Raw genomic sequence first — 22,917 nt, forward strand, 5'->3', positions numbered from 1 at the left:
TGCAGATGAAGAAGCTACACAAAGAATGTAGATGGAAGTGATAACAGGAAAATCAGTGTCAGATGAGATATCACCACATTGGTGAAATTAGGCTTTATGTAAAAACATTTCTCTTCCTTCAATAAATCTGAGTCTGCCAACATAAGGACCTTAATTCTTTACCGGCTCACACCTGTTTTGATCTCAAGCACCCACTCAAAATGAGTGCAAAAAATTCAAATTCGGCAGTTTCTCACGCTTGCTTTCTAAATGACTGCTCAAGATGCAAAACAGGGGAGAATGGAGCTCTTATCTAAAATTTTAAATAGTTTACTTGCAACTTGTTTAGGTTAAGCAAATGAAAAAGAGTCAACATGAAGATATCCTGTGTGTGCAAAATGCTGTTATTCAGTGGATACCCAGAGAACTGTCAGATGTCCTTAAAACGGCTTTTCCAGTCCATAAAACATAATGATGAGTTTCAGCTTCCAGCTGTTGCATTTGTGGTGCAAAAAGAAGCATGATCAAAATATTCCTGTGCCTCCCCTTATTTTCAAGAAACACCACATCTGGAAGATTAAATCTCTGGTTCATTCCCTATTTATTTTCTTGGATAGTTTATGCCACACATCCAAGAGCAAGTTGCAGAACCCATTAGTGAGTAATCGACACTTTTATTATTATTGCCTTGAAGGAGTCTCTGAAACAAGAGACTTCAGACACAGATCAGAATAATGTCTCCAATGTGTTTTCTTTTCTGAAAAGACTTTAGATTCTGCATATGACTGAAATGCTCCTATTGGCTGCCAATGATGTCATGACTGGGTTTATAATACCCTGTAAATGCAGAAAGCTAATTGTGTTCCTTTTTAATGTGTAAATTCTATTCCATAATAGCAATAAGACACAACAGACAATGCACTTCAAGGAGATTACTGCCCTTTTGAGTGATTAAAGCTATTCAGCTTTCAGCTTCAGAAACAGTGGTGAGGAAGTAATTTCAGTCATACAGGAGCTCTAGGCCCATCTATTCAAACAGGCTAGCTGCTGGGGCGGGGGGTGGGAGTAGGGGGGGGGGGGAGAGGAAGCCAGCTCCCCCCCACCTCCCACCCCCAAATGGGGTGCAGCAAGGAAGTGCTTGTAGCAGACTGAAGGTGATCATTATACTGCTCTGAACTAGCACAAAGCCAGAGACAGGGTTTTGAAGCATGCTCTGCTCTGTGTTGGTTTCTAAACCCTGTGTAAGTGAGGCTTGAGAGTCTCTTCATGACACAAAAAACCAAGTGACACCTCACTGTCTTATTTCTGTCATCATCGTGTGTTGTCATGTGTTGTCGTCGTCCCCCCCCCCCCCCCCCCCCACCCTCCCCATTGTGGTTCTCCTGTACTGGAGATGATCCTAAAGAAGGATAGGTTTGTACACAAGGAACTAGACTACAACCCAGGAAATGTGGGACAGTTATTCTAGTTAGCACATATGACCTTAGGTGAGTCACTAAATTCACCTTATGCCATACATTCCCTAGCAGTAAGAAGAGGGTAACACCATTCTACCTTGGGGCAATACGAATGTCCCCCCAGCAAAATGAAGCTGCCAGCCATTAGAATAAAGAGGTCTTTTGCCTCCTGATACCTAAAAGAACTCATTTTCTCATTTATTGTGCTGCTGATAAAGATATCAGACTTGACATGCACAGCTTCACACCACAAACTGGTCTCCTCCCAACGTAGCGGAAACCCCAGTCCAGTCCCACTGAACAGTAAGGCTGATTTATCCCAGAGGAAGTAGCACTGTGACTAATAAGAAACACACTGGAGCTTTCTGCTCAGCTCTACCCTGCAGTAAAACTGTTTCTTTCTGTTATTTACTTCCTCCTGGTTTGGTTTGGGGGGGTTGTTTGGGGTCTTTTCATCAACGACCCCTCTGGCCCTTTGCACCTTCTTCTCTATGGTTATTTTACTTTGCTCATTGCCTCTCTTCATGACAAATTCAGATCTTGAGAGCAGCAAGTCAACTTCATGTGGATTTAATCCCCTTACATTATCTATGAGCTTGGCCTGTATTGATGTGGCTGTTGTATTAGCTGGTCTTCCACACTATTTCTCTTCCTTTTTGCCATTTCTCCATGCATTTTGACATGGTCACTGGCATAAGCACTCCACCAGTAGTATTATTCATTTTCCTAATGTTCTTCCTCTCCATTTTTTCACTTCTTTCGTTCTCACATGCACATCCTCTACTCTCTCCACTTCTCTCTTTTCCTTTCCCTCTCCTTCCCACACACAGAATTTCCATTTGACCAGTCCTGTCCTTACCCCACACATGTTTACAGAAGCATTCTTCTGATTTTACACTTCGCAAGTTCCTATATCATGTTGCTATTCTGCAGCCTCACTGAGAAAATCAGTATCATCTTAATTTTTATATTGTCTACCTAGTGGCATTCGCCCTTTCACTCTTCCGGAATTCAGGGCAATTAGAGCTTTTCCATCCTCTTCACATTTTAGCACAGGTCCAGTAGCATCTCTATAGTCATTCTTCTCAGCAAAAGCATGGAATCTGTAATATAAAATGAGTTTTCACCAGCATGTAAACTATACAAATATTTTCCTAATTTTCACAAGGTGCGTGTCACACATGCAAGATTCTCATGGTATACAATTTCAGAATGATTTGCTTATCTATTCAGGATATCTAAACCTTCAACTACAACACCACTATGAACAGACAAACCTCTAATCAAGCCTTTTATATACATGTATGTACATTCTTAAGTCTTCTTATGAAGAACACCCTTTCATTTTGGTATCATTTACTCTGAGGCACCTTCCTCTTCAACCTCCTGGAAATCTATTTTCAATTAATGCTTTTACCATTCTGAGCAAACATGTCATTTGAGATGTCTGAGATGCCACTAACACCTTTTTATCAGATTATCCTCCCAGTTGGAAGCCCAACAGGAACATTTATTTCATTATCGACATACGAATCAGGAAGTCAAGCAGACTTCATCTACCCTCGTTGTCAAAACAGAAAAGCTCTTAGAGCAGGAAAGAGATGCATTTCTAAAACAGAACTGCACTAGAAACAGGCTCAAGCGATGAAAAGCCATCAACTCAGTCATTCCTATGGGAAAGCTGACTTAAACCTGTAGACAGTTATTGGGCAAATACCCACCAGCAAGATATTAATTGGCCCAGTAAGTCTCTGCACCTAAGCTAGGCTTACATAAAAAGAAGACAGTAGGAATCCTATAAAACAAAGAGATTCCTCTCAGATCCCTGCCACAGCCCTTCTTGCCTCTCTCTTCCTCTGTCATACAAACATTCATTTTCCTTCACTAAAGGAGGCAAAAACACTTTCAAAAGAAAATGAAGGATGGCAACTGGCAGTGTACCTGGTATTATAGAAGTACCATGGTTCTAAATGACCATGATCGTTTTAGACACACATCAGACCACAGCAAACATAACACTTTCCCACAGCCTTGTTTTTTGGCAGACACTCCATCTCTTAAAAGCTACTTCTAAACACAGATGGCTATAAAAGAGCTAAGCAGCTGCCATCTTGCCAATTGCTCTGCTGTCATTTGGGAGATTTCTACTGTTGGAGGCCTTCCCACGCTTGCACAAATAACAGTGAAACGGAGCTCGCAGCCATTTCACTGCTCTGTAACTGTACAGTAACTTCTGTTAAGCAGACAACACCTACCGACTCCTACTGCCTTCCTGCTGTTCAACATGAGTGTGGTATCGTGGGGATTTGAGTTTGTTCATTTGTTTTCCCTATTTTGATATCAGAATCATCAGAATAAAGTTTTATTATCCCTTTATACTGAAGGCTGATTCCCAGGATAAAGTAGCCAAAGAGCCTTGTGGAATACATCAGTTTCCACCAATGCTACCAAACAGATGCTAGAGACCATGGTGCAGAGCTGCATTTCCACACAGCCAGGCCTGATGGGTAACACCACACCAATTTTCTGTAGTTCTGGGAACTGCCCATGTAGGACAGACAGTACCTTTTCAGCATTTGTAGGGCACTTCATCCAACAGAACTCTAGATACTTTGCTGGTGCCTGTGGATATTGCTAGAGTACAAAGCAATACAATAAAAACTTGCTTCAGTTTCTGTTGTGACCCTTTCCCCACCCCCAAATTTTCAGACTTCAAAAGAGGAGCAGATGGCAGATGATTAAGGATATAAAAAAGGAGTGGCCTTTCTGCAAGTCAGTAAGCACATATGTGAAGAGAAGCTGATCTGCTTGAGTAGGTCCTGTATTTTAGTCATATATCTTAGACTGTTTCCCCAGTTTCCCCAGATAACTTACTGAACTGCTCTGTCTCATTTTCCTCATGAGTAAACAAGGATTACAGCCAGGTATCACCATTCCCAGCAGCAAAGCACTTTACAAATCCCGCAGCCATTACTGCTCTGTTCTTTGTCATACCTGCCAGAGGCCAAGCAGCTCAAATCTTTCAGAAAAATAATAGTTTCATCTTCCCTAGCATTGAAAGACACAGTGTTGACTGGACAGGGCCCATGAGAAACCTTCTCAAGGAGCAGCTGCTTTGCGTCCACTGGAACATCACCCACAGCAAAGTAATAAACAGCTTCAACCTGCCATTAGACAGAAGGAAAAAAAAATTGGGAAATGAAAGACATTGTTTTACACAGATGCCTGGTGCTTATTCCAGCACTGTCCTGTCCTGACTACTGGTGGGAAAAATCGGTAGAACCGATGCCATACTTGGGCTGCAAGATTTTCAGGTCTTTGCTTTCCCTTTTATTTAGTAATTCAAATGAAAACCCCACAAAATTTGCTGAAGTGAGAAGATAACCTGGCCCACATCTTCTGGGCCTGATTCTGCCCAACACAAGCTCCCTTCCACAGAACTTAATGAAGTGGAAGAAAGGTGTAAGGAAAGGCAATGATATTATTAGTCAGCACAAGGCTCTGTGCCACATTCCACTTTTATGAAGAGAGGTGCTATGTTGGTGCCTTGCCAGGGCTGAAAACCAGTAGGAACTTGGTACAAGACATACTTTCACTGGCAGCATGTACTTTGAGGATAGGAAAGATGCATCACTCTTTGAATGCTACCGCTGGTATTTGCAGATAATTCATATTTTTATACTTCCCAAACCCAAGGGACCACACACACTTATATTCTGAGAATTTTACTGAAAAGAGAGAAGCTGAAAAGATGTCCTTTAGTTATTGCTTGACTAATACACTATGAGGGATTTGTTATTACCTGCAGTTATCTATGCTAACAATCCTCATGGTACATAGACTTCTTGAATTTTCACCATCATTAAAAATAAATGTAACAACAGCTATCCCCTAATGTATCAGTCATATGGCATGGTACATATCAGCTAATAAATAGTTAATCAATAGTTGTTTAATTAAAAACTACACTCGATGACAACTGGGAATCCCAGGACACGCACCCCAAATGAGAAGGCAACTATTTGAGTCTGGGGTGGCACTGAGGAAATGTTGCTGTGGCCACATCATTTCACATGGCAGCAAAGCAAATTCAGCATCACGTGTAAGTATGTTCATGCATTTCCACTACTGCCTTTGATACTGATTTCTGTTTCTGCTCCCTGAGCCAACAGACTAGCACATGAATGTCTTTTGCTCAGTTCAAACTCGAAGCTTCCAGGCTGGAGGAAGCCTGTATTGTTCTACATCATAAGCATGTTGATACATGCTGACACAGGTGTCTGGATTTCAAGCTCTCTCGCTCCTCTACCTTCTGCCACAAATACTTGGGCTAATCCTCAGCACTGGAAGACATCTCTCCCAAGCAGCAACCCAGTCTCAGGCAAGACCAAGCTGATTAATGAAGCAGCACCTTGTCACCTCAGGGCTCCCTTGGATCCTGTAGAGGGGCTGAGACACTCCATGTGGCAGGGCTCAAAGTTACAAACAACACTTGTTTAGGAGCAAGCAGGTCTGTGGTCAGCCACATGTCTTGGCATCACTGTTAATACTAGACAAATGCTATGTTGAAGGGAATCACAGAATGTGTTAGGCTGGGAGAGACCTTTAAAGGCCATCTAGTCCAACCCCTCTGCAGTAAGCAGGGCCATCTTCAATAGCTCAGCTTGCTCAGAGCCCCATCAAGCCTGACCTTGAATATCTCCAGGGATGGGGCCTCCACTACATCTCTGAGCAACCTGTTCCAGTGATCTACCACCCTCATATTTAAGATTTTTTCCCTAATTTCAACCTAAATCTCCCCTTCTCTAGTTTAAAACCATTACTCCTGGTCCTACTGCTACATGCCCTCATGAACAGTTCTTCCCCAGCTTTCCTATAAGCATCTTTCAGGTACCGGAAGGCTGCTATAAGGTCTCCCTCAGCGCCTTCTCTTCTCCAAGTGGAACAAGCCCAACTCTCTCAGCCTGTATTCATGGGAGAGGTGCTCCAGCCCTCTGATCATTTTTCTGGCCTTCCTCTGGACATGCTCCAACAGGTCCATGTCCTTCCTGTGTTGAGGGCTCCAAAGCTGGACAAAATATTCCAGGTGAGGTCTCACCTGAGCAGAGGCACAGAATCACCTCTCTCGATCTGCTGGCCGTGCATTTCATTAAAGAAATGAAATGTATTTCATTAAAGTGCAAGATTAACAAAATACTTACTCGCTTTGCACATGGGAACAAAATGTAGGAACTCTTGCACCTATGTGTGCTTTAGGTCAATTTTACAAGGTTCCTTCCAGCTAAAAAGCTATCTGAGCATGCACACAGCTCTCCCAGCTGAGACCCAGTCCTTGGGCCACACCTTGTTCCCATTCCTTTTGCTGAAGAAGCTCCTGATGCATGAGTATTGCACAACCATTTTTCCCTGTGTTCCTTCAGGTTCCCATCTTCTCCCTCTCCCTCCTAAGACTGCCAATAATTCATAAACTCAATAGGGATATCAATTTTCACACTTCCTCAAAAGGATTTACTGCCTGCCTCTGCAACTCTTAAAATGCTGACATTTCTTGGGCATAGCTGATGTAGAACCAGCTCCTCACAAGAAAATAAACAAAATTGCTAACCACAGACAATTCACTCAACTACAAACCCAGCAATACTATACCACAAAGGAAACATTCCTTACAGATTAGAGGGGAAAGGTTAAAACTTTTCCATTTAGTCCTTCATATTCTGAAAATTAAAATTTATGCTGCTATTTAAACAAGCAAACAAACTTCATACAGGACCAGGAAGGAGAACCACATGAACAATTAGTTCTTCAGTCAGGTGGGGAGGCATGATTTGGATGGGTGACCCACACTTTGTGGAGTGGCACCTGTACAGAACTGCAAGTTAAAACACTGTGGATGCATCTGTGGCAGGTATTGCTCAAAGGATTCCTACCTCACAGCAGAGTGATCTTGAGCTTGAGACTGACAGGTCATGAGGAAAAGAAATCTAGGGAGTTGCCACACATGGAAAGAAAAGCTCAGCTAAAGGAATGGCAGGGAGAGCCAAGGCTGGGGAAAAAAGAGCTATTGTTTTGGAGCAACTTCTGTTGATGAAGCCAGTTCCAAGGAATGAGTCATCTACCACTGTTCAGTGAGTACTCAGCTTTTGCCTAGGACTGAATGGGGTCTCCCCCAGCCTGCAGTACAGAGAAGCCTGCACTCAAGTGAACTGTCAGTTATGAATAATAATGACTCTGTTCGGGAGCAACTGAATTTTGTTTTATGTTGAGCACCTGCCACAATTGACTCCCCCAGACTACCCATTAGCACATCAATGACCAGAAAAAAATAATAGATGCCTCACTGTTGGATGGGTTTTAATTTCTATTTATTCATACATGGATCCACCAGGTCCAACAGGACTTTTTTTTTCCCCATCCAGACAATACTGAAATCTAATTATGATATTTTTCTTTTCTCACCAGGAAATCAGTAATATACTGCAAACTGACAATGTGAAATATGAAGGAGGCATCTGAAAAAACAGTCATAAAAAATCTCACTGTTGCACAATTTGTTCCTCAGTTCCTTTTTAATATCAGGTTCCAAATATCAAGATTCATCTGGATGAGAATCCAACAGCTCAAGGAACCATAACCAAACCAAAATCTACCTTCTCCTTCAAACAGTATCTCAGAATCCAACCAAGAAAGGAGTTAGGATTGGACCTATGCACAGGGACAGATATTAATGGCAGTGAAAACCAACGGTTCTAGTCCATACAGAGTAGGCCAAATTTTCTATTAAATTTAGGTGCTAGGGAACTGAAACAATGTACATTGCAAGCAAATTTCATAAACTATTTCTTTAACAGCACAAGTTTTAAGTGACTAGCTCAAATGATGGCATATATGTTTTATGTCTCATGACTCTGCTATAATGAATAATGTGGTACTTTTAGGAACAGAATTTATTTGCAGTGATGCCTGTTCTGGGTGAAAATCTAGCTATAACCTAGCTGATGAAAAAGGATTTGCATACCCCTACCATGAGTTAATGCTTAAATAAATCTCTGTACTGACTACTTTGAATTTTAAGTATAATTTTTCATGAGCGCTTTGGATACATAACAAAACAAAAATGGTTGCCCCGTCTTCAATAACACTGATCCTAGCAATTTGCTCATAAACTCAAAGCCCTGAAAAACATACATGGCAAAGAAAGTGGAAGGGAAGATGTTTTCTCTGTTCCTTAATGACTGAATATGTTATTTATTCTGTCTACTCTAGAAAAGAAAATAAACAAGTTTTGGCATTCAGAATACAGTTCATTTACATAAACAGGCCATCAGTAAACATAGTATGCAGCTACACTTGGGGAAAAAAAGATTCCAAATGCCATCATTAATATTTATCTTTGCAATATTCATCAGAGCAAAACACAGTAGCCAGTCTGGCACTGAATATTCTTGGATTTACTTGAGGCTTCTGAAAAGATGTATGAGCTTACCGCCTCATCACTCATGGCTTCCAGCAGGGCTTCAGCAGAGCTGGTATGGCTGGCAGCTGTCATATGGTCCAGCTTCCAGAGCCACGTAAGAGCAGACTTTACACTAAGCTCAGACACAGGAGTAGGTTTCTGCTGCCACTTTGTAAGATCCTGAGCAGCCCTGAAAATGACATTAACTATAAATCAGAAATAGTCAGAATAATGCTGGCAGAGCAAAAGAGTGGAGCTCTGCTATTGTTATTGTTCTTTTGTATTCTTAGGTAATAATTACAATAAACAACAGATAGTAAATCTAGACTTGTAATAAAGGAAGTAGAGGAAAAATTAAAACATTTGAAAAATACTATGATTTTTATATGATTTTTTTTTGAGACAACTGTTTCCAAAGTAGGGTCAAGAGAGTTACAGTACTTTGAAGACAGTTCCCAATTCATATCTCCCCTTAACATAACAACACAATCAGGGTTTTTAAACTATGTGCATGAAAAAAAATCCTGGCTTTCCCAGGTCTCTTTCCTCAACTTGCTGCATAGCCTTTGTGTCAGACCATTTTAACTGACGTGCTTTTTTTGTAGCAGGGTTGATCTTTATCTACCCATCAAAATACAATTTGTGACAGTAAGTCTTTTGATACTTTATTTCATCAAAGGCCTTAATTTTAATGGCAATACAGAAGTAAAAAGATTATAAGCATGTATGCCTGTGCATTTGTACATAAAAAGACAGAAAACAAATGTAAAAATAATTGTTTCCAGTATCTTTGACATTGAATCATGCACCATTTTGAAGAGTTTCCTGCAAATCTAAAAGACAAGTATGCTTTCCAAGATTCTTTTAAAGTAATAACTTATATCCTATATTGTCCTTGTTCTCTCTCCTGTGCAAAAAAAAATGATGAAAACAATTATTGTGCCTCAATTCTGACTTGGTTTTGCAAATCATTTTTAAAGAGAAAGTTTTATGTACTTCTCAAAAGCTATGGAAGTTATCTTCTACTTTTCAAATCTCAGTAGTATCACAAACTAGAGTATTAAGATAGTGTACCAGAATCAAATCTCTCAGACAAAGCATGGGTAAAACAACTTTTAAGAATCACCAGATAGTTGAAAATTATAATTGTGGAACCAGTTTCTAAATTACATGACCTAAGTTGCGCATCATTTTTTTCATAGTCACTAAATTCCATTCATCTATTCAAACCCAAGCTTTGCATTCAAACCTTTATACACATATGAGAATTTGTGCAGATACATAAATCTGAATAACTCCTTCTATTCTTCTATTTGTAGCTAAATCCAAATTCATTTACTCATCTTAGGGCATAAGCACTTCTCTTTTGTTATGGAAATCTAGTATTGTTTCCTAGTTTTGCTACTGATTTCTGTGACCATGGAAATCTATAGACATACAAATGACTATGCCTGTGCCTATGGCATTTGGGGGGAGCACACATTTCACTGTAAAGTAGAAGCTTGTAACACCTCAACACTCAAAACACCTAGGCAGTCAGATGGGACCTCACTGTTTCAGTCTCTAATGCTTAGATGCCAGAAGAGTGTTACTGCTATTGTGAAGGCCCTCTTATCTTTCTGGGTTTCTGTGCTACATTTGTAGAAGGCACATATCAGTATCTGGATTCTGTGAGTCTTCATCTGTTCTTCAGGGTAACAGTGGTCTTATGTTACATGGAAGTTGTGAGCTCAGCATGACTGTGGGGTGAAACTTGGTGGAAAATCTATAGATATTACCATAACATGAATCAGGGCAACTTCCACTAAAGAAAGCATATAATGCAAACACATGTCTATATAATAGAAGACTCCTTTTTCACTCCAGCAAAGGGCAGCATGGGTGTCTTTGTTTAGCCTGGAGAAGAGAAGGCTTCGGAGAGACCATGTTGTAGCCTTTCAGTACTTAAGAGGGCTCAGAAGATAGGGCGAACTTTTCAGTAGGGCCAGTAGAGACAGGACATGAAGTAATGGTTTTAAACCAAAAGAAGGTAGTTCAGACTAGATATGAGGAAGATATTTTTTTTACAATGAAGGTGGTGAGCACTGGAACAGGTTGCCCAGAGAGGTGGTGGATGTCCCATCCTGCAAACACTCAAGGTCTAGACAGATCTTTGAGCAACCTGATCTAGTTGAAGATGTCCCTGCAGAGGGTCTGGGCTAGATGACCTTTAAAGATCCCTTCCAACCCAAACTATTCTGTGATTTTATGATTTTGTGATTCTTTCTGCTTACCGAATGAGGTTGAATTTGGCAATCTGGGTCACCTGTTCCACCAGTACCATAGAAAATGCATCCCGACATAGATCAAATTCAGCTGGAGCTGCAGTGCCAAAATCCAAAACAATGACAATGCACCGTTCTTGAATCACTCCAAATATCTGCCGGCTCTCACTGGTTAACCATTCCATTCGCTGCTTATAGAGCTCAATAGCTCCCATTAGACAATCCACAAAATGAAGAATCAGTTCTTTTTTGGCTGTCAGCTTTATTTAAGTAAGGGAAAGAAAGAAATTGAACATCAAAACAAATAATACAAGCGCAGCCCCAAGCTTAGCACAGCTGCAATAGCTGGTTTGTGAGTGCCAGATATGCCAGCCAAGGTAGCAGTGAAAACAACCCATTTTCCTTCTACTATTTCAAGAGCAAATTCTCAACAAATGCATCTAAGCTATAATAGAAAAGACACTGCATTTTGTCCTAATTGCTTTTCATAATCTTTTTATACGAGCATGGGACAGTGCCAGTGGGTTGTCTGACTTGTCTGTCTCAAGACTGGAGCAATTAGAATGAGCTGAACACAGGCTAGGATGTAGAAAAGGGTGTAGAAAAGGGTACAGAGCAGATGGGTGAACAAATGGGGGCACAGAAACTTTGTACCTTCTTAGACAAGAATTTTGACTGGCTTTTAATATTTTGTGCAGCAATACAAGGGTGGTTTGGTTTTGGGGCACTTCAATCTCCACCTTGTCTTTAGCATTTGAAAGGAAAATGTCTCCTGTTTGTACTATTATTTCACTAACAATGCCCAGCATTAGGGATTAACTATTTGTGGGTAGGTGCTTAGGCAAATTTAGTTCAGGCAACTGCAGTCAACAACTAAAACTTCCCATACCATACCAGTAAAATAAGAAAAACCTAGGTTTTGTATTAAAATGAAAACCAGCGTACCCTCCCTATGAATATGCATACATGTTCACTATGCAAAATGATTTGTGGGTTTAAAAATTCACCTCAGGTTCCAAAAAAGACTCTCTCCCACTATCTCTGACCCATATATGCTAATTTACTGACAGCTTTATACCTCCAACTACCTTTTTAGGACTAAGTACAAAACCTTGGAGATACAAAATGTTTTTAAACAAGAACATTTCTCAGGAAGGAGATATTTTGTATGTCAGTCTGCACGCTCTGTTCTTTAATGTCAACTAGGGCCCTGTAATGTGCCTCCCAGATACAGAGTCTCAGGCTGCCTGCCAAAGGCATGTAGGCCTGGGAAGGAGCACTTAGAAAATCCGGTTTCTTCTTATGACAGCCAGACTCATACAAAACAACTTATTGCACTATACCGATCAAAGTCCATCTCAAATAAAGCTGTATTCTCACACCACCCCTTCACTTGTAGTTGGCCTGTCCAGATCCCCATCTCTCTGAGGCCTGGAAAACATCTGACTGTCCAGTCTAAATATATTCATGGCAGTTCATATCCATTTTTTTCTTGGAACAGCATGCCTTTTAGCATAGAAAACAACAGCTTTTTCCTGTATCTGTTATTTGGCTTTTTTTAGGCGTTCAAGGGCAATGCTACCCTTTCTGAGTCTTCTTTAGTCTTAAATAACATCAACATCAACCAAGCCCTCTTATAAAATCAGTACTCCATTGCAGTTCATCCTACAAGCTCTTCTCCGTATCTGTTCTGGTCTGAATCGCTTCTTCTCAACCTGCAGTAACTGTACACAATATCCTAAATGAGATCTCACCAGATCTTGTGTAGTGTCTTTGTTACCTTAATGCTACAAGAAATGTCTTTCCTACTGCTCCCAACGTGTCCTAAAGTTAAAAGATGTTATGTGGATATTTCATATGGCATTTATGGGGGGAAAAAATGAGGGGAAAAGGCACCCTGAAATGGTTCTTTACCCATATTGAAACTTTGTGCCTCAGAAGTGACTCCAGTTATCAGAAAAAAAATTACATGCCATTTGGTCTTGTAAAATCCTTTATGAATTAACTCCTTCCCCTCCTTGCTCACATGCGTATCTCTTCAATCAGAATCCGTCCTCCTAACAATGGGGCCGCCAGCAGCTGTTGCTAAGACATTCCTTAGAACATAAGTCTGGGCAGCGATCCAGCTAGCTGTCTCTATAGAGTAGGCTGAGCCTTTTGTGATCCTCTGGCACTAAGCAAAGCAGTGCTTTGCATCAGCAATGACAGAGCATTATGTCTTCGTATTTCAGCATCCCCATTTGTTTTATTGACTACAATTTTTATTTTTTTTTTTAAACTCAGCTGAGCACCTTCTTTTTAAGTGTTCCCTTTTTCAAGACAGGGTCAACGTTGCTTAGAAACTGCAGTCTTGTCTGGGAAGCTTTACTGCAATGCTGCACCAAGGCAAGAGCATAAGACTTTGCAAGGAGAAAAAAGAAAAACATATCTAGCTTCTCTATCACTGATTGTTATCACTAATAGTTTGAAATAAAAACTGGGGGGAAAAGATCAAAAGATAAAGTTCTTACAAAGGATAGAAGTATTTCATGCCATAGGGAGGCATTTTAGTCACATCACTCTGCTACAGAGGTAATAACTTCCAAGTGCACAGGGAAGTTACCACAAGTCAGTCACACTTACATTGTATACGCTGCCATCTCCGGCTCCCTTGTACTGAGGAAACAGGCCATCTGCATACCGAGAAGCCACGGGTTTCCCCAAGGTGGTCACATAATCTACAGTAAAGGTTACAAAAGATCAAGTTGCTATCAAACAGGTATTCTTAGGTTGATGGGCATACCATCCATGTGTGAGGTACATCCATCTGTATTGAACTCCTGACATTAAGACACTTCAGAGAAACTCTGTCTGAGGGCACCAACAGGCCCCGATCAGCCTCCCCTGGGGTTTCCACTCACAGGGCACTCAGGCCTGGGCACCCAGTCTTGTCTGATGGACCTCTCAGCCCTATATTACAGCCTTGTCTCCAGCTGTGTCTCTTGGATGTGGTTCTTAGACCTATGTTGTGGCCTTATCTCCAGTCTCGTCTTTGGCTCCATCTCCTGCTCCTCCTGGCTGCATTATGTGTCTGGACCTTAGACATGGTTCACTACCCCACCCTGTCTGGGACTGTCTTTGGACACTGACAGCAGCACCCTGCTCTGCCTGCTGTGCTTAGATGCTGCAGGACTGCATCCTGGTCAGCAAGGGCAGAGTCCCCTTTGGCTCCTGGCTCATTTTTCCCCCCATGAAGCAGCCCCACTCTTGCTGGTCCCTGCCAATTTTGTCTGAAGTGGGGGAAAAAAAAATACATTTAATTATTTATAGGGCAAAAAGCTAAATGGGGCTTTAATAAATGAAAGATTTGGGCAATTAAACTGCTGTATTATCCATTTACCTCATGACAGGCCTTGCAAATATTTGTCCATCAAACAAATACAAAATCTGGTACAGATAATGCTGTTCTCTTACACAACTAAATGGGTGGAGAAGTGGGTGCAACTAAGGAAAAAGTTGCACTCTGCTCTTTTAGTAGCTAGCAGTCTTCTACAAGATCTCCACTGATAGGAAAACATTAGGGGTGGGAATATTTAACGTCACAAAGCAGCTCTTCTGTACAGCATGCTGCCCTGCTAAACTAGCATGTTCTGCTCCTAAAATTACCCAGTAACATCAACACTGCTTAACAACTTTGTTTTCATCAACAGCATACAGGATTTCAGCATCTGCACTGTTGATCTTTGAATGCCCCGTGGACACAAGCCAGCCAAAATCTTAAATTATACAGCCCAGAACAATTGCAGTACATGACAATTCCTACTTCTTGGGCAGGAAGCTCTTCAAAGAAAAGAATATCTTACTATGCTCTGCAAAGCACTATTGTGACAGTGATTAATAATTATTAGCAAACTTTTCCCCTCCAGCTGTCAGATAACTGCAAAGGAACATTTTTCTATAGCCTGACTTTACATGAAAAGCAGCTTGAATTCTAATAAAATTTAACTGCTTTCTTAAAGCCGGATCCCGGAAAATAATATACTATTCCCAAGGAGGTTGGCTGGCCCTGATGATCAACTAGGAGATCACAGATTATGGCACAGCATACATTGTATTTGCCATCTAAAAATGGACAGAAATCTTACGAGGTGTTATCTATAGGTAAATCAGAGAGGCTCTGGAGTCTAAGGTAAAGCAACAGTATAGCTGAGTAAGGAAAGCCCTTCTCAGATCCTAGAGTCCATCTCTAAATCCTTCTGAGATCAAAAGATGACAGAGTCCCTCAGTTCTCTGAACTGGAAATGTCAGCAACTGTGGACACCACTTCCCTTTCTGCCATTCTCATGAGAGACAATGCAAAAACATTCTCTGTACACCAGGATGCAAAATGAGCACGACACTATAGACCATTCAAAGTCAGGGTTTCTTTAATTATTCTATCATTGATTTGTCTTATACCTTTCCTGTGCTTGAATCCAATCTGTGACAAAATCTGGGATAGAGACAATTTGTTTCTTTTGAGCCCATGAAACTGAAGCCACTCAGAAGATGAAATGAGGGGCTGTACATCCATGTCCCACTGTCTGACTGCCAGTCTCCTTTCCTCCTCCTTTGATTTCTTCTTGTGGGTCTCATGGGAATCTTCAGGGTCTTGCCCGTGTTTTGAATCAAAGGCATCTGTTGTAAAGAGAAACAAGCAAAACACAACATTTAGACTTTAACCAAACAACTCACTGGAATTGTTTCCTTTCTTTAGCTGTATTCTGTGGTACTCTGTACACATATAGCACGCCTCTTGTTATACTCAACTATAGAAAGCTGCTCTCTGTCCTACACATCTACTTGCTGTTATGATTTTCATTCATCCATATACATTTAGGTTCATTTTCTTAAAGAAAATGTCTCCTGTATGATGAAATCCAAGCCCTGAAGGTAAGTCCAGTTTACCAAATAGTAATTCTTCCAGCTCCTAAGACATGCCTCCTAAATCTTGAGAATGAGAACTGATAATAGGCATTCAAAGATTGTCAGACCACCACTAGGTACAGATTAGAAGCATTATTCAATAAACAAGGATTTCTTAAAAATTGCATGTTGAACTTCTACCAATAAGCAATAGAAGCAGCAACAGCAGATCCTGCCTTCATTGCAAGGCTGGTGAAACTCCCTCTCCTCACATCATTTACCTCAAGTGTAACTGATGGTTCTGACAGTATCTGCTCCAGGCTGTGCATGCCTGGAGCATGGTGCATGCTCAGAGTATCATTGCCATGAAGGTCCACTTTCATTTTAAATTCTACAGAACTCAATGAAATATCTCAGCACCAATGTATAGTTGGCTGGGATACTTACACTAGAAACTGGCAGCACAGACAGCCCAGAGCCTAGAGCAGCTGAGGCAGGAATGGAAGCAATGACAACAGTAATGCCTCTGTTCCTCAGCAAAGAGGTTCTAGGAGGACTTTGGTATTTCCTGTTCATTCCCAAAATACTCTACATGAGCTAAGCTGGCTCTAGTTGATGAAATACCCTTGCTGTGTCTAAATTTATTTTCTGTGGACTTTTGATATTTCTGTCCATTTTCCTCAGCATCAACATTAACAGGAATATCCCAGTCCTCTACTGCCTGTAAGCTGGCTGTAAATGTATTGCATGGATCAAACTGGTTCAAAATACAAAGAAGGGTACTTCTGTCTTTCGTGTCTAAAAAATAACCCTCAATCCTGTATGGAATAGAATCTTAGAATCATATAATAGTTTGGGTTGGAAGGGATCTCAAAACTTACCAAGTTCCAACCCCCTGCCATGGGCAAGGACACCCCCCACCAGACCAGGCTGCCCAGAGCCCCATCCAACTTGGCCTTGAACACTGCCAGGGAGGGGGCAGCCACAGCTTCTCTGGGCAGCCTGGGCCAGGGCCTCACCACCCTCACAGGGGAGAATTTCTTCCTAATACCTAAGTTAAATCTCCCAGCTCATGTTGAGCTCTTCATCAACCAAAACCCCAAGTCCTCTTCCTCGTGGCTGCTCTCAATCCATGAATCATAATCAATCAATCATCAATCATAATGCAATCAGAATTCTCTGCCAAGATCAAATGCTATGACAACTGACCTGCTTACAAACATTGATTAGATAGAATACTCCCCAGTTAACAATACATAAAGGGAATGAGACTCTCATTCCCTCCAAGAAATCATCTCACCGAGGTTCCTCACAGAGAAACCATCTCTCAGTGACAGCAGCCATCTGTGTGGTGCAGGCAGGCACCAGTTCTTTCATGGTCATCAGCCCTACAAGTCAGGCGCTGGGCTAGCACACCTACAGAGGCTGGTATTTTACCAGCCAGCTGTGACAGATGTTAACACTACAGACAGGTGAAGATTTGCAGCCATTTGAGCTTTGTATATAGTTAGGTACTGCTTACAGTCACTTGAACAGTCATTCCCCGTTTCCTTCTCTGAGATACCCAGAAAGGCCAGCATGGCAACCCATGTACAGTGCAGGTGAGACGTGCACAGCTGCAGGATGGGTGGTACACCACTAGCAGCATGCACACCTCAGGACTGCAAACGAAACTGGAAGTTATCCGGAAAAACATGGAACCTATGCAGAAAGAGTCCTGAAATACTCACAGTCACTCCAGGCAAGTCTCTTATGCAGATTGCCAGTCATGACAGATCTCTTGATTGGCTTCTCTTTGATTTCTTCTTAAAAACCTGAGGAATTATGTGTTCAAGAATTTAAAATATTGCCATGCACAGGTCAATATGAACTGGAGACCAGCTCTATAGGCCCAGGCAATAATAAACTGCAGAAAATCGAGATCAAGATTTTTTTCAAGGAAAACAATATTATAAATGAAAAAAGATAGCTACTTCCTATGTCAATAAAGGCTGAAGTCAGATTTGACAGGAAGACCCCTACTCAGAGATAGGAAAGTGGGAAATTTGTAATATGGTTTCCCTTCCCTCTACATTAGCAATAAAAAGAGCCAATGTGGACGTTTCTGCACAGATGTGCTAGCAAAATGAGCATGGTGTTTTCACCTGCTGTCAGCCAGTTGTATTATATTCAATTATTGCTTTGCTTTGTACCTTACCTTTGCTATAATCCAATTTATGACTAAACCTGGGAGTATCTGAGGTACAATTTTGTGGAGAGATTCATAACTTTGCTTGTAAGACCTCAAGATGATTCACAAAGAAAATGAATTATATGTGTATGCATGTAAGTCTATGTGGTGTAAGGCCCAACTGTGAATAAGACACTACAAATGAATAGAAAACAAAATGCCAGACAAAGCAAGGTAGCATATATTGGCTGAGTGTACAGCTTTGAGACATAGTGTTTTGCCATTTACTTGGTTCTTTTAATAAATAAGATGCACAAATGAGGGATATTTATGAATCACTGACCGGCCAGATGCTAGCTAGCAGCTTTTCCTATGGGAAAAGCAAAAATGGGGTAAAGTAATAACCCAAAGACAGCCTCCGCCCTCTTTCTTCATTACAGAACTAAACATGCTATTTATTTCCCTCCTACGGGTTTAAATACCCATATAGAAATGGATAAACCATTCCGGTGCCCGTCCTGCTCATGCAGAAAAGCACAAACAGTGGGAAAGACGGGGAATATGTAAAAAAAAAAGCGAGTCCGTTCTGCACCTTAATACCCCAGGCATCGCACAGAAGATGCCTCAGCCTGTGACTAGCAGGGACTTGCTCTCAGCACTGTAATGAGCCTTTGCCACAGAGGAGGCCCAGCAGGCAGTGCCCATAGCGATCGGCCAGACTCAGGCCATTCCTCTCTCAGGACTTGCTCTCAGCACTGTAATGAGCCTTTGCCACAGAGGAGGCCCAGCAGGCAGTGCCCATAGCGATCGGCCAGACTCAGGCCATTCCTCTCTCAGGCTGCAGAGACAGTGCCAGGGTGCTCTCACGAGACACATTTCAAGCAGCAGCCCGCATCCAGAGAGCGAGTCCCGGGTGCCATCTCATGTTCCAGATGCCCAGGGATGCGGCAACAGGTTTTCCTTTGCCTTAGCCTCCTGCACCACCTCCAGCAGCTTCAACAGCAGCGGGGCGTGAAATGCTGGCGCGGCATGAAAAGGAGCACTTGAAAGGAGGCGAAGCGACTTCCAACGGAAACGGCGGGTTTACCTCAAGACCTGGGAAGGCGACTGAGGTCAAAAGCGATGACAGCCGGGATAACCTTCAGCCCAAGGTCTGGATCAAAACAGGTTATTTTCAAAAGGTGAACGAGAGTTCAGCTGGGCACCTCTATCTACCCTTCCGCTGCGGGCGGTGCAGACACATCCGCTAAAACCTTCACTCCCCACGTGTTCTGGGATTTTGACAGAGGCGGCAGTGTTTGCCATGGCCCCATCACCAGCCTGTCCCAACACATGGGAACGCCTGGGGAAAACCCACGTGCCTCACAGCCCAGGAAGCCGCCCCATGCCACCCGAAGCACCAAACCCCCGGTGAGAGGTGCCCGGAGGGCAGGGGTGGGCAGGCAGGAACAGGGCATAGGGTGTCATTGCAAAACCACGGCGGTGCCTGAACAACAAGGGGAGTGCAGGACAAGGCCCGACCCGGCGCTGGGGCCACCCAGGGTGAGGCGTGACGGTGTCACTCGACAGCCCTGGGAAGCGGTAGCCGCGCTCCGCCCTCGCAGGCACCCTCACAGCCGCCACCTCAGGTAACCGACATGTCCCTAGATACACCACACGGAAACGGGCGGGGACGGGAAACCGAGGCCCCTGGGGTGAAGGACTACGAGTCAGCGATACACCGCCCGAACCTGCCCGCCAGCGCCGGGGCTGGACAGCCCCTTTCCTGCGGCGGGCCCTGAGAGCCGCCGCGCCGGGGGCTCTGCCACCGCCTCTCGCCCCCCGCCCAGCGCGCCGGGTGCGGAGCCGTGCGCCGCCCTCTCGCCCCCCACCAGCCCTCCCGCTCTCACCTGCCTCCGGCCGCGCCGCCGCCCCCGCCCTCCCCACCCGCTCTGAGACGGCGTCGCCGCCGCCCTGCTGTCGGCTTGGAGACTGCCCGGTTGCTACGGCACGGCCTCACACCGCCCGCTCCCCCCCGCCGCGCCTCAGCCGAAAGGCCGTGGAGGAGGAAAAAGCGAGAGGGGCAGAGCTGCCCCAGGGACGGGCCAGGGCTTCTACACGGGCCCGCGGTGCGGGAGCGCTGCCTCGCGTCCCTGCTTCGGCGGGAAAGGACGTGCGGGATGAACTCGTTGTCCACAGACGCCACAACAAGGACCGCGCCGCCGTTTCTTTGGCAGCCATACAGGGGCCGACCTGGAGAGTCACAGAGATCTACATATAGTGGGCCCGAGTCTCCCGGCCCTGTTAATTCTTAGTGTAGACAAAGTCGCTGACAATATCTGTAGTAAGAGCAGCCGCATGTCCTTTGTTTGAATCGGAGGGACGATACACACTGCCAGAGAACCGCTGCGCTCCTGGAGAGGTCTAACTAAAAATCAGTGTAGCAAAACACACACAAAAATGTGTGTCTTAAACCTGAACTCGGTATTTGAAAGCTTCTGTCGATGTCAGATTGCCAGAAAACCAGGTCTTTATGTGCAATATTTGGGCTGTAAATGTCTGGCACGGTTTCCAGCTCCAAAACAGTGCTGAGCTCCGCGCTTTCCCTGGGTTGCTTTGGTTTATCGGTCTCTTTATAGGATCGGCTGATCAGTCATAACAACGCATTGATGTTCCGATGGAAATATATATACACCCGCAAGCACGGACGGGGACGTCCCGCGGCACGCCAAAGCCTTGGCGTCGGTGCTCTGAGGCGGCTCGGCAAACAGAGGTCGGAAAGAACAGTTCCTTATAAGGTGTGTGGTTGGGATGGGAACGTGGCTTTGTGGAGCTCCAGCTTCTGGTACAGTTGGGATCAAGGGCTTGAAGACAAGCCGGGGCATGGCAAGCCGTTCGGGATTGCACAACTCTTCCCCTGAGGTATAGAAAAGGCGTGTATTTCCCAGGCATGAAACACTTTCCCATTATATCATTCAAAATAGTAAGCACTGAATATTCTTTGGATCCTTTCGAACACCGCGACTGCCGTAGCACAAGCTTCTTTAGGGACCTGTATTTTGGGAAGCCAGGGCTTTGAAAATTTCTCTTGAAAGAACAAGTGCAATGGATTAGTAAGTAGATACCCCAAAACTGATCTAGTCGATCTCCTGATTTGTTTTGCTGCTTCCACAGAAGTTTTTTATCAAACACCAAAAATGCCTTACTGAGGTAGCTTTTGTCTGCAATATATAGAGCAAACCCATCTAAACTCATGCCTAAACATCTGCAAATGTAGTAATTACGAGTTTAAAAAATAAAGAATTATATCTGCTGTAGCTTTGTATGCAAAGCATGCCAGAAACCTTCACTTCAGGCTTGGCAATGCTGAACAAAAAGTGTTGCAAGAAAACATTCCTTACAATGCTTTGAATTGCAGGGCTTGTACAACTGCCTGACAAGCCCAGGGGCAAAGGTTGGCAAATGCAAAGCTACTTGTAGCTCCCACAGGCTTTGTGATCAATTGGTTGTCATCTCCTAGGTAAAGTTCTTAGGGAAATAAGATGGTCACTGCACATCAACTAAACATTGTTCCTGGTTCACGTGGAAGCCCTGCCTCCGCCACTGCCCACCCTGGCTCGTGAAGAAAATGAGGAATGTATTCTCCAGATGCTGCCTGCCGAATGAGGCAAGGCTGAGTAATAAAGGAGGCAGGGATCCAAGTAACTGGGAAGTGGGAATTCAGTCTTTGTACAAGGATGATAAAAATAAATCTTCAACTATTTTGTCATCTGACCTTTAGGCTGAATTGACAAAGTGATATTGATAGCTGGAAAGCACATTATTATGTCATTTGTTAGAGAACGTATTGTAACACTAGCCTGAGACTTTGTCCTGACTCTAGAATATTTTACCTATCAATAAACATATTTAATCCTTTTTTTTTTTACAGCTAAAAATCAACTTTGTCAGCATTTCTTCTATATTGGTCCTAATAACATGGAACTGTTTGCTTGGGTTTTGTAATCCTTTTTCTAGCAAAATAAAATGATATGCCACTATTTTTGTCTTCCATTAAAAAAAACCCCAACAAACAACCAAGTAAAACCAAACCCACCAAACTCTTTAGCATTTGCCCTTCTTTTTTTAGATAATTAAAGCCACAATTAACATAAATTTTCAAAAGTTCTTTATCTACACAAAGCATTGTACACAGTGTATCTAACCTAACTGCTGCTGTATTAAGAAAGAGACAACCTCTACAGTGGTACCTTGGATCTGTAGGTAAGGACACTTACAGCAGTGATGCTTATGGCTATGATAGTACAAAGAATGGAGCTGCTCCAGGAAATTTAACACTGTCACACATCCTGCCCCACCGTGTCATGTTTCCTGTTGACTCCATCTCAAAGAGAGACAGGGATCAGGAATCAAGGGATAAGGAAAAAACCCAAAAGCAAGCTGTACCGAGGGTGACTTAATGCTGTTCTTAATAAACACACTGATTACAGTAATTGTCTACAAAAATTGCATACATCTAAAAACCAGTTTATCAACACAGGTATAATATAAAAAGTCAAGTATTTTAAACACTCTTTTCATGTGTACCTTTCTTTCACCCTTCCAGAGCTTCCTAAAATAATTTTCTTCATAAATTAACTGGCCGTAGGAGGGCTGACCCTGGTACCAGCAGTGGTATCATGACATAAGCGTGAAATTTTGCCTGTTCTTGCCAAGAAAGTAGGTAAACAG

The 22,917-nt window shown here is 42.9% G+C and overlaps 1 protein-coding gene across 1 annotated transcript in view; it reads right to left on the bottom strand.

Annotated features, from left to right (window-relative positions):
• VWA3B (von Willebrand factor A domain containing 3B) overlaps positions 1–17,807 on the bottom strand; it is a gene marked incomplete at its 5' end in the record, with an annotated part of 66,193 nt that extends 48,386 nt beyond the window's left edge. The window contains 7 exon segments of the mRNA XM_084279140.1: positions 2,415–2,539; positions 4,431–4,600; positions 8,920–9,079; positions 11,163–11,413; positions 13,776–13,870; positions 15,591–15,809; positions 17,768–17,807. Coding sequence (XP_084135266.1) covers positions 2,415–2,539; positions 4,431–4,600; positions 8,920–9,079; positions 11,163–11,413; positions 13,776–13,870; positions 15,591–15,809; positions 17,768–17,807 — 1,060 coding nt within the window.
• Positions 17,808–22,917: the final 5,110 nt, after the last annotated feature.

Source organism: Gallinula chloropus (genome assembly GCF_964237585.1).
Source record: "Gallinula chloropus genome assembly, chromosome: 1".
NCBI classification, from domain to species: domain Eukaryota; kingdom Metazoa; phylum Chordata; class Aves; order Gruiformes; family Rallidae; genus Gallinula; species Gallinula chloropus.